At 40.2% G+C, this 12,652-nt stretch overlaps 1 protein-coding gene across 6 annotated transcripts in view; it reads left to right on the forward strand.

Moving 5' to 3' along the window:
- Positions 1 to 12,652, forward strand: part of NEK1 (NIMA related kinase 1) — a 141,325-nt gene that overhangs the window by 75,521 nt on the left and 53,152 nt on the right. For 5 of the 6 annotated variants that reach the window (XM_074993039.1, XM_074993041.1, XM_074993043.1 and 2 more), the window contains 4 exons: positions 3,789 to 3,938; positions 8,689 to 8,874; positions 9,341 to 9,467; positions 9,914 to 10,017. In XM_074993039.1, the coding sequence (XP_074849140.1) occupies positions 3,789 to 3,938; positions 8,689 to 8,874; positions 9,341 to 9,467; positions 9,914 to 10,017 (567 nt within the window). The remainder of the gene's footprint in view (positions 1 to 3,788; positions 3,939 to 8,688; positions 8,875 to 9,340; positions 9,468 to 9,913; positions 10,018 to 12,652) is intronic. The other variant, XM_074993044.1, reaches the window with a different exon arrangement.

Genomic DNA, 12,652 nt, shown 5'->3' on the forward strand with positions numbered 1-12,652 from the left:
CCCTCATCCCTGTAGCATTCTGGGTATGCTCGCTGGTCTTTGAGATCATCTTCCCACATTGCATTTTCCTCATTCCACTCCTGATCCCTAAAAATATGCTGATCACTGGAAATAATACAGGGTCCCTCAAAGTTAGAAGAAAGGACAGAAAAGTCTAGGAAAAAAGATTTTTGACTTTATTGAAACTGTAAGGCTTCTGTGCAATGACTGTGTTCTCAACTGGCCATCCACTGCTGTCCCACCTCCCATCATTGTATGTGATCCCTGAAAGTAATACAGGGCCCTGGACTGTAATTCTAAAGTTAGAAGAAAGAGGATAGAAAAGTGTAGGAAAAAATAATTTTTGGTTTCTGCCCCTCATTACATTGCCGTTGGGGAGAGTCTTTGGCTTTTCAGTGCACTATAAGACGTCTATACAAAGACTGTGTTCTCAACTGGCCATCCACGGAGTGTTCCACCTCCCATCATTGCATGTAATCCCTGAAACTAATGGCGGGGCCTTTACTGTATTCTAAAGTTAGAAGAAAGAGGATAGCAAAGTGTAGGAAAAAAGAATTTTTGACTTTCCCCTTCACTACACAGATAATGCCAACACGGTTGATATCTGTGAAATAACATACACTGAATTTATAACACAAACAAGAATCTCAATTACCCAGCCTCCTGGGTTTCTGAGAGGGTCAAGGCATGACAATGGATAGCAGATATTAGCAAAAAGATTTTATAACCGAAATATAAAACCAGCAGGTTTGCAACGGACAGCAAACTCCCGAAAATATTTTGATGGATGCTATAGCCTGTGACTGTTGAAGTAGCTGAAGTGTGTCTTCCCCCCCCCCGTGTATCTTAGCTGCCAGGAGAGACTTCCCCCTGGTATGCTAGGGGTGGAGTGGGGGGTTCAGTGGGAGCCAGTTAAGGTGGTCCTCCCTGGATATCTTAGCCACCAGAGGAGACTCCTCTCTTTCCCCACCGCCTCCAGTGGCAGCAAGCCCCTGTGTATGTTAGTTGCTGGGAGAGACTTTCCCACAGTAGCAGCGAAACCCCCAGTATCTTAGCCTCTGGGGGAGACTTCTCCTGCAGTGGCTGCAAGCCCTCGAATATCTTTCCTGCCCTTGGAGCCTAAACATTCGCAATCTATCATGGTGCTGCCTGGAAGCTTGGTCACCACTGAACAGTGGGCACCTCCTTTTGTTGGGTTGGAGGCTACCCACATGATGTGGCAGGGTGTGGGAAATACCCAGACTATGTAGTGCCTGTGGGGGATGGAAGGGGGTTTGTACACAAATGTAAACCACTGAGAAGAAATTTCTTGGCATCTGATGCAAGCACGATGCCCACCGAAGCCTTGTTGCCATGTGGTACAGTGGGACAGCAGCTGGCTCCAGGCAGCACATGAAAAAAAAAAGTGTATAGAGACAGAGCCACAAACTTCCTGTATGGCCTATTTAAATGGGTAGATGTGCTCATCATGCTAATAACAAAGAGAGACATTTCTCAGGCTCTCATACAAACATGACCCCACAGCCAAAGGCTTGTTGCTCCCGTTTTGAAATTCAAAGTCTTCCTGTTACTGGAGAGCAGCAGTCAGAGCGGAGCGGTGAGGGGCATTGTAGGTTACATACAGGACACCTCTGGAGGCTAATAAATTCGATTTTAAGACATGGTGCTTCCACACTGGCTTTTAATCGAACTTATGAATTCAAGCTTGACGCTATACCCATCAGATAACTGCGATTTTGTAATCTTGAGATTAGAGCACCCTAAATTAAGCTAATGGTATTTACAGTGAAGATAGTCACATGGTAATATCAATCTACCTGCCTAAAATTTGAATTTATCTCATAACGTAGACGCAGTCTGTCTCTTGCCACAGCCATAATAATGCATTGCTCCTCTTGGCTTTGAATTTTTGGCTTTCCTAGAGTGGTACAAAATGTAGTTCATCTCTTTGAGGGATGAAAATTATTAAGAGGATCCACCAAACATATTCCTCCATATGCTCAAGGACTCTTGTGCCACATTAAAAACTGTGTACATGTATATATCTCAACCACAGAAAAAGCAGGGACCTGATGTATAACAGTGTTTCTGCCTACCGCCTTTCTCCGTATACAACCAATGTCAGAGATAAAGATAACCACATAGACGCAAGCCCCTAGAATGATATCTTCAGCCCAGCCATCTATTTCAAGACAGTCATTTAGAAGTTTGGGTCAGGGGTTCAACACATCTCCCATCAATTCGAGGCTGCAAAATCTCTCATCAATTCAGCCATCACCTGTTACCATACTTGCCTATCTGGTGCAACATTACCACCAACAGATGGGTCCTACAAATACTCCTCAAAGGTTATTTCCAACCTGTTTTACCTCTATTTCACTACCTACCCACCTTATCCCTCTTCAGGGACTCTTCCCATGAGCCCCTGTTAGAAAATAAAGTCACTTAACTATTAAATGTAGGAGCAGTAGTGAAGGTACTACCTCAACACAAGGGAACGGAATTCTACACTGACACCAAAGAAGAACGGGTGGAAGGCTATCATCAACTTTCAAAAGGGTAATGCTGGCAACAATAATTCTTCTTCTACATCAGAGGGATTGGGTGGGTGTCATCTCTTAACCTTCAGGATGCCTGTTTTCATATTACTTGTAAAGCCAACACACAGGGATTCCTCTGCTTCATGATCAGCACTCAACAATTCTTATACTGAGTTCTGTTGTTTGAACTTGCCACAGCACCAAGAGTCTTCTCATGAACCCCCCTGCCTGCCCCCACCTTCCATGGACCCAACCCACCACCAGATTTTAACCCTCCCTCCCATTCATGGCCCCAAACTGCCCCCAGCCTTTAACCCTCCCCATCCCCCCCCACCCCAAGGTCACTTACCTTTCAAAAGCAGTGCCACCTCTTGCCACTCCTTTCCCGAGTTAGGAGCACTAGGAACCAATCAGAGACTTTTACATGTATTTTAATGGTAATTTAGCATCCCTCTTAGGAGTTTTTGCCTACAAGCAGAAAGTTGGGAACCAATTGTGCTCATATAGCAAAGGATGAGTATACTCTTAAATTCTGTCTCCTCCACATCTAATAGTCTTTAAAATCAAAATCCCCCTTTTCTCTAGCAACTGATCTTTTGTCTCTTATCTAAAGTGCAGTACAGCTGTTCAGGAAGAGTGATGCAAAATCCTCTGCTTTTAAGCAACCATAAAATGTGAGATATTGTGTTCCCTTTCAGTAGAGCCTTTCAAAGGAATTCTTAAAAATTGAAGTAAGTGGACTTCTGTGGCAAGACCTCTCTTTCCCACCACCCTCAACCCCATTCCTTCCTTCAGAAAAGACAGGCATAGATAGCAGAATCAGAGTAAGAAACGTTCTTGTTGTCTCTCCTTTTCGCCAAGGCATTTTCTTTGAGGTAGAATCAGAGTTCCTGGTGTGAAGTCAGGTGTGCACAAGCCACGTGAAAAGGCTGTAGAAATTTCCCCTCTCTTTGTGGATTATGCATATTGCCTTGCTACTTAAAAGCTAACAAACTAAAAAGATACACTTCCTCCTTCTGATTAAAATATATTGATAGGTCTGCTCCTATGCTTAAATAGAAATTACAGGGTAAACTTTTGAAGCTGGTGGCCAGAGTGAGATTCTTCTGACTTCGAGATTCAAACAGGAAATCTATCTTTACAGGCATGTGTGTTCAAAATAAAATGCAGTAGACAGAGTTGTTCCTTAATTTTATAGGATTGTGAATAAAGATTATAAATTTGTTTGTTCTTCATAATTTCCACCAGAGCCGATCACAGGAGAGGTAATTAAACTAGATGTTGCTGAGCCTCAGAGGAAAGTTTGGGTCAAAAACCCTACTGATTCAGTGCTGAAGATACTAGGAGCAGAGTTACAGCTTCAAACTGAATTACTGGAGGAAATAACTGTCTCAAATGGTAAGCAGGAATTGAGGGTTGTCTGAACTGTAAGGTTAGACAATGTCCTTGCGTAGTGCTTATGAGAGTAATATTTTCCTATTGATCTTATCACAATATAATGTCATGATTTGGCTATTTTTTCTTCAAATGACAGTTCCTATTGTATTTCACTGAGGGTTTTCATGTGCCTGGAGTCGGAGAATTTGAAAATAGTATCTGGTGTCTGCTGATTTGGCTATATAGCCTGGCTCATCTTGTGCTTCTGTCTTCTGGGATAAAGAGTGGGGCAGATTGGCCATGTATACGGTTCTTTCTCCACAGTGCATGCCATGGTCTGGGCTGAAAGTTTCAGTGGCCTTGTCTCAGGTGCTTCTAAAAGATGGTTGTAAATTGTTTGAGGTTTTTAAAATCAGTTTCACCAGTTTCCTTCTTAATTTTAAGTCAATAGCTTTAGTGATGCGTTTCAGATATTTTTGGGGGTTTTCCCCTGTGCCTCCCTCACATACCTATTTACAAGAACCTCACTAGGCCTAGAACTCCGAGCTTCAAACTCTGTGCTTACTGTCCATAATCAATCTAGATTAGTGACAACTACCAACACTGTTTCTGTTGCTTGGGAGATCATATTTATGTCCAGATGCAGTATTTGCTAGTAATTTCCCCAGCTGTGCCTGAGAGGGCTAAGTAATTTGCTTCCAGAAGCATCTTGTGGACCTTGCCATGAAACCACATTCAGGCTCAGGTTAGGGAACTGTTGCCGACACCACTGCCTGTGAAACCACTTCCACAGATTTCAGGACAAGATTTGGCTGGGAGGTAAGCATTATCCTAAATCTGGGTCTAAGTCTTCCTCCAAATCAAAGAAGATGGATGCTCCCTCCACGAACTTGGCCCCTATGATGGAGCTCATTCAAACTCCCATAGGTAGAAGAAAAAGACCCATAACCAGTGAGGTCCAGTGGTTCTAAATGGTACCGATGATTCATTGCCATCTCAGTCATCCTAATAAATGAGGATGAACAAAACCCAATTTCAAATTCTCTGACTGCGTCCATAGTAATGTATGCATAGCCCTCAGTGGAATACAGATAAGGAATACATATCTCTAAGAACTTATTCTTACAGGTAACAAGCAGTCCTGTAATACCTTAAAGACAATTTATTAGGTAATGAGCTTTCATGGTTGAGGTCCACTTCCTCAGAAAGATCATTACCTAATAAATACATTTGTTAGTTTTCAAGGTACTATAGGACTGCTTGTTACGGTTACAGTTAACTGACTGCAAGTTACTTTTCAGGTAGGATCTTAATTATCAAGAAGTAAATCAGCTTTTCAGCAGAATTCTTTTAAATAGCAGTTGCTCAATATAGAGCACTTGTGTTTGTGCTGAGGACTCCTTTCCAGCAATGGACATTCATTCTGTCCCTGTTTGTTCCTTTCTCTTCCATCTTCTCCGTCATTCCCACTCTCCTATATCAACGATGACAAATACAAACAATTAAACTCAACAAAGAAACTGGATGCTAAAAGAGGACCGTGAAAGGGGGAAAATTTAAGTATATTGAAGCAAATCTGAAGTTGCTTCAAACGTCATAACCTGACTGCTGAATTAGAAATCAGGCAAAGTGGAAAATTTTGGCCAAAAAACAAGAGTCATTCTTTAAAATCAGTTTCTAGACACACTTGTGTTTTGTATATTAGATAAATGCAGCTCCAGGCTTGGGGACCTGTCTGGGAGGCAAGGGAAGCTGGCTGGGGTGTAGAACCTCACTAGCAACCCCAACCATGAGAACGCTGATGGAGGGGATGAGGGGACAGGAAGTTGGCTATGTACAAAATAGCTCAGTGTTTGGAGCATTACCCCTGTAAACCCAGGGTTATGAGTTCAGTCTGTGAGGGGGCCTTTTGAGGGTGCGGGGCAGGTCAGATTTAAAAAAGACAAATCTCTCAGGCAGGATGATCGGTCCTGCTGTGTGAGGGGACTGGACTTGATGACCTCTCGAGGTCCCGTCCAGCTCTATGAGATATACATATCTTCAAAAAAAGCCCTGGATGTATGTAGCGAGCTCCTCCCTTTCAATTATTGTACTTCCAAAGTAGCTCTCTCTCTTATAGGATTAATATCTTGCCCTTGTTTTCTTTGGCTTTTTATTTTAATTTTCCTCTCATGCTTCAACATGGAATGTTGGTTTATTTTCTTGTGGTTCTCAACTGAGACAGCAGACCATGCTGTCCAGAAGAGCAAGCTACATCATACTTGCACTGGGATTTTTCAACTCTTCAGGGTTCCCCATGCTCTAAAACTATCAGAGTGCTTCTAACTTTTTGGAATGATAAATTGATGTACTAAGGTAGTAAAAATTTACTAAATCTTAAGAATTAGGATTTGACAGTTACTTGTCTTTCTCAGTTATGGTGAGTATATCATTAAATACCAGTAGTTACTCCTGCTTAATCAAGTACGAAAAGTTCATTTGCCTTAATAACAACACATGTAAATCATAGTCTCATTTTACATAATTCATTTGTAATCGTGTTAGTTTTGTGTCTTTTATGATCTCTTTATTTTTTTAGGAACATGTGAATTCATGTATGTTCCCAGACTTTATACTCTTAGTTTCTTAAAGTAGGTGAAAAGATGCCTTTGGTAAAACTTGTAATGCTGCAAAATGGTATACAAACTTGAGATGCAAGACAGTTATTCCACTTATGAGCAAATACATTTATTCTGATTTCTCTACAGATAGAAATAAACAGTTACAATTTTTAAAATATATTAGGTTCACCTTTCCTCTTTATGATTTTTAGGAAAGTTTGTAACCAGGGTCTTTTTCTTACTCTTAGGCTGCATCTATATTATGAGATAAATTCGAATTTAAGCCAGTTAGCTCGATACTACCACATGACTGTCTTCACTTTAAATACCATTAGCTCAATTTAGTAAGCACTGATATTGAGATTACAGTATTGCTGTTACCTGAAGGGAATAGCGTCAAGCTTGAATTCAAAAGTTTGATTAAAGGCTAGTGTGGAACCACCATGTCTTAAAACCGAATTTATTAGCCTCCAGAGGTGTCTCGAATGTAACCCACACACTGACCTTCTGCTCCGCTCTGGCTGCTGCTCTCCATGTGCGCCAGAATTAGGTAACAGGAAGACTGTGAATTTCAAAGCTGGAGCAGCAAGCCTATGGCTGTGGGCTCAGGTTTGTTTGAGAGCCTGAGAAATGTCTTTTTTTTCTTTGCCATTAGTGCTGTGAGTGCATCTACCCATTATAAATATCCACTGCAGGGAGTTTGGTTCTTTCTCTACATTTTTTTACTCTGCCTGGTGCCAGCTGCTGCCCTACTGCACCACATAGCAACAAAATTGTTGTGGGGCTTGTGCTTGCATAAGATGACGAGAAACTTCTTCTTCTCAGTTGTTTACATTTGTGCGTGAACTCCTTTCCTCCCCCACAGGCACCACGCAGTTGGGTTCTTTCCTGTGCTCATCCACATCACGTGGGTAGCCCCGACTCAGTAGAAGGATGTGCCTGCCATTCGGTGCTGACCATGTCCCAGCTTGCACAGGGTTAGAGCTCTGAGAGCAGGAAGGAATTTCAGAGACTTCCAATCACCAGAGGGAAATCTCCCTCAGCGGCTAAGATAGTCAGGGGGACTTCTTCCACTACTTAATGTTTCATCCACCTCTGCAGCTGCAGACCACAGCACCCCCCGCCACCAAAGACATTTTCAGCGGCTTGCAGTCCATTGCAAACACCTGCCGGTTTGATATTTCTGTTATAAAATCTTTTTCCTAACATTTTCTATCTTCCTGCTTTGACCGCCACCCCCCCCAACACAGTGGGGAGGGCAAGTTGAGATTCCTGTTTCCGTTATAAGCTCTATGTATGATATTTCACTGCGATCCCCGGTGTTGGCAATTTCTGTGTAATGAAGAGGGAAGACAAGAATCTTGTTTTCCTAAACTTTTCTATTATCTTTCTTCTAATTGTGAGAATACAGTCAGGATCCCTGTGTTATTTTCAGGACTCACATGCAATCATGAGGTCAGGGACACTCAGTGGATGGCCAGTTGAGACACGGCCTGTGTACAGAAGCCTTATATTGTACTGGAAAGCCAAAGACCCTCCCTTCAGCTGCTCTCTTTTTTTTCCAAAAACTTCCTTATCTTCTCTCTCTCCAAGCTTTTCAGGGTCCCTGTGTTGTTTTCGTGGCTTGCATGCAGTTACAGGACGGGAAACAGTCAGTGGATGGGCAGTTGAGAATTCAGCTACAGAAGAGAGAGATTTCTGTAGAGTTTTTGTCATCTCTGTGGATGCCCTCTTTTTCCTTCCTTCCAATAGGAAACATGGATGTTAGCTTACCACAGGAGGGGAATGAGGAAGATGCAATCTGGTAAGATGAGGTCAAAGACCAGCAAGCATACCCAGAATGCTACAGGGATGAGGGAACTGTGAGACAGGTTCCCACAATGCATTACTGCAGCAGCCACTGTTTGCCAATAGAGTGTGGCAGCAATAAGTTGAATTTGTGAGGAGCAAATGGGGAGGTGAGGATATTCAAAATGGAATTTATAAATTCCAGACTTACAAAATTAATATTAAGAAATTCGAATTTATCTTGTAGTATAGACTCAGCCTTGTGTGGCTAATTTCTTATATTTTAAAAGGCTTATCAACTCTACAGTTTATATTTTTTATAACCAGAACAGATAATACTCTCTCTCTTTAAAATAGCACAATAAATTTGTGTTTATCTATAGAAGTTCCTGAAGAAGCTTCTCAGCCATTAACAGTAAAACAGAGCAGTGAAGTAAAAATTGCTTCTTACAATGGAAAGAAATTGTCAGCTCCTGTTGTTGGTATCAGAGATTCTGAAAGGACAGTAACAGAGGAGTCTCAAACACTTCATGCCATTCAAGCGTTATCCAGGCCTGTTGTGCAAGATGGTATGGTCTGTTTTTTTCTTTTCATTACTAATTTTAAATAATGTAACATTGACATAATTAGTAAGGAATTTAAAAAAAACAAATTTACTTTTTAAAATACAGATTTACCAGAACTTTGTACACTATTAGTAAGCCATGTTACAGTTCTAGTACATTAAATACCAAAAACTTTGTAGGCATTGTTAAACTGAGATACTGTGGATAGAATTAAGGAAATAGTGAGTTTTCCTTGTTCTCTCCATTTTACCAGTTGTGGCTTTGGTAGTCTGGCACTTTTGAGCTCTGGGCACTTACTGGAAAGCAGTACCCTTTTGAGGCTACAAAAGTACCTTCTTTAAATGTCCAGAAAGTCACTGAACCTCCAAGATTGTAAAAGTTACTTTTTAAGACAAGAAACATGTTTGATTTTTTTTGAGCATCTGTGTTGAACTCTAATTGTGATCTTGCTTTTGTTTACTTGATTTAGAGCTAGATAATTTGGAAGAAGAAACATTAGAAGAAACTGAAGAAAATAAAAAGTACAAATCTGACCAACTTCCCCTCACTGTTTATGATGTGTGGGTTAAAGAAAGGGAAGCAATAATGGAGAATGGGTAAGTAATTTTCATTTTTTATGAGGGGAGGACACTGTTCAAAGAGCCATTCACAAAATATCTAGGTTTTGGTGCCCTGGTCAGTTTCCTCGCTCCCCCACATTGTGTGGGAAATTTGTCTTACATGGGGGTTGCAAGAACGCAACTCCTGTGTAAGTTGGGGGCCTGCTGTATCTATATAGGGATTTAAAAACAAACAAAAAAAAAAAACTGCTGGCCCACATCAACTGATTCTGGCTCTTGACTCTCAAAATTGCTGTGTAGCAATTCAGCTTTCTGCAAGGATCAAGGCTGAGCTCTTGAGCCTGCAAGGGTGAAAGTTTCCAGAGCCTGAGCCCAAATTAGCTGATCTAGCTCAACTGTGGGGCTTGTATGCCTGTGCAGGCATAGCCTGGGTGGCTGGCTGACTTTCTGTAGATTGTCATAATACTGATTTTAAATTGCAGGCCACAGGAAGATACTGCCCATCAGAAAGATGATGATGGTGATGAAGCAGCTTTACAACAGTTAGTGCCACATAGTGAACAGCCACACAATGAAGCTTCTGTAGGTCAGTCATTAAAATTTATTGTTTTTAATTTGTAGCATTAGTTATGCATAGGTATTATCTTTCAAATCCAGAAGACAAATCTGTTCTATCTCAATGCCACAATTCCATTTTGTAAGTTGTAGAAAGTTTTGTGAAGGGATTCTGGTGACAGATTAGAAAGTCCAAGGTTTGGATTTCTTAATCAGTGAAATTTTCATTCCCAAAATAGCTGCAGTTTTTTTTCTTCTGAGAAAATGCTTGACATGATTTGATCACTGTACATTTAGAAATTAGTAAAAAGCTCTGTTGATATGAAGTTATAAACCAATATTTATCTCTAGTGTGGATTAGTATTAATAATTTCAAATATTACTAGCTGATTATAACCTTCCTTCCCTGTAGCTACTAGAAAAATTTCTTGTACAAGAGCTCACTGGTGATCTATGGAGACACTCTGGTGTTCATGTTGAAGTGGCTGTCAGTCTGTGAGAATGACAGCACTGTTGCTGTAATGCTGCTTAAGACACGCTTGGGGTCTGCAGTGCCTTTGTTCAACTAGTTTGAAATCTTCAAGCATCTTTCTCCTTGGGATTTGTTGCTGATCTCTTTTTGTTGCTGTAAATCTTATTTGCTGGTGACACCTAAATTGGAATATAGCTAATGAACAGGACAAATGACATGAGCTGCCAAGTGACTGAAAGAAATTGGAACAGTAAGGCTGTATAGACAATTAGGGTGGTTCAATATCATGAAACGTGAAGACTAAATCCAAACAAAGAGGAAAAATACATAGTTGGTGAAAGAGGAATGTTATCAGCTATACCCGTAGCATTAAAGCAGATTTTCATATCTGCTGTTCATTGACCTATTATTATTTTCATATACGCAAATACAACTTTTGCACAGGGAAGATTAACCACTTTAAGACCTTTATCTGAAGCTGCTGTTTTTATTTTGAAAATTTTTGATGGAAACTCTGGCATCTGGTTCATCCGAGCAAACCTATCCCTTGGCTAAAGAACATGTAAGGGTGTTTATATAATCCAGAGGTCTGCAGTGATATAGTGCTTTTTTTATAGCCGTTGGCCCACTTCTGATATACTCGATAAAAAAAAAAATGCCACAAATTTAGGCATTCGCTTCCATTAACTTCAGTGAGAGTTTAGCATAAGCAAGGATTAAGAATCCAGAATTGGGCCTTTTAAGATTTACAGGGTTAATTTGTCTTCCCTGAGAGCCAAGTTGCATTAGTATTATTATTTTGGCAAGTGCCTGCATCAAATGGGGTTTGACTTTGTGCATTCAGTTCATCCATGCTGATTTGAAGTGGAGTTGTATATTTCTGCATCCTGACAGCAGAGTAAGCTGCGCTACAGGGGAGTTTTGGGCACTCTACGCTTGTATCACTTTCTTTCTCTGGCGCATTCATCGGGGAGAACTGGTTGAATTTGCAGATAAGGTTTCACAAATCACATTATCAGAGGCTGTCCATTATGTCATTTGGGTGCTTATGTCACCCTGGACCTGGCTAATGCCATCTGTTTGTGGGGCATGGCTGCCTGGATCTGAATTTGTTATAAGTTGGTAGATATGTATTTTCTTCCACTGTGCTTTGGCATTCTTCTGAAGGGGGATTACTCTGTCCTAGGCTGTTTCAGCAGAAACTGGTGAAGTCTTTGAGAGAATGGAGGTCTGTCGTTTGTTTTTGTTTGTTTCGTTTTTTTAAAGGACAAAAATAAACCCAAAAGTCATCAGGTTTTCTTAATGGATATGTTAACATAGGTTTGGAAATATTTTACTTATATTTCTTCATCTAGTTTGTTCCTCAGGGAAGTGGCTTTTCTTTTTGGAAGCACAGGTGCATTTAAATGACAACACAACAAATAATAGTAATAAAAAAAAAAACCTCGTGGGTCCAGGATAGAGGAAGTTTTAAGGAAAATTTGTTCCTAAGAAATATAGGGCTCCAGTTTATATGGTGTACGTGCACAAACAAAACACTGTATTTTTAATAGTCAGTTCCACATTACCCATAATGAGTATTTGCCTTGCAATATATTGTATGCAGGACTAGAACAGGACAAAGATGAAATAAAACTGTCAGAATGAGTGGACCATGCTTCAAGTTATTCACCAAATGTGTTTCCACAGTCCACATGTTACAGGGATGATTCAGTAACCCTAATATAAACTGAATATTTCAGATCATGTACAGTACTACATGATTTCATATGAAGATTTGTGAGAAAGTCAGTCAATTACCCTTCCAAATTTCATCAAACTAATATATTTTTAACTTTCAGTGCTGTTAGTTTTTAAATAAAATGTGTAAGATTTTATAAAGTAACTTAGAAATTAAATTTGGTTGGTCAAAACTTTCTTTAAGTAACTCCTTATGGAAGCTTCTCTATAATAAATTATAAACCTTATACCGTGCACAAATGAACCTTTACACTAACGAAAATTAATTACCCTAGTTTTGTAAGATAGAGTTAAGCAGTGTGAAACCAACTAAAAGTATGGCAGAATCCGTAGACCAAGTGTACATTGGACAAACACAAAGGAGTAGTTTATAACTTAAATGTAAGTTTAAAAAGCTAAATATTAATACTACAACTTACTAATTTTGCAACTATATTTTCAAAAGGCTTGATAA

Source organism: Carettochelys insculpta, chromosome 4, assembly GCF_033958435.1.
Source record: "Carettochelys insculpta isolate YL-2023 chromosome 4, ASM3395843v1, whole genome shotgun sequence".
Taxonomy (NCBI): domain Eukaryota; kingdom Metazoa; phylum Chordata; order Testudines; family Carettochelyidae; genus Carettochelys; species Carettochelys insculpta.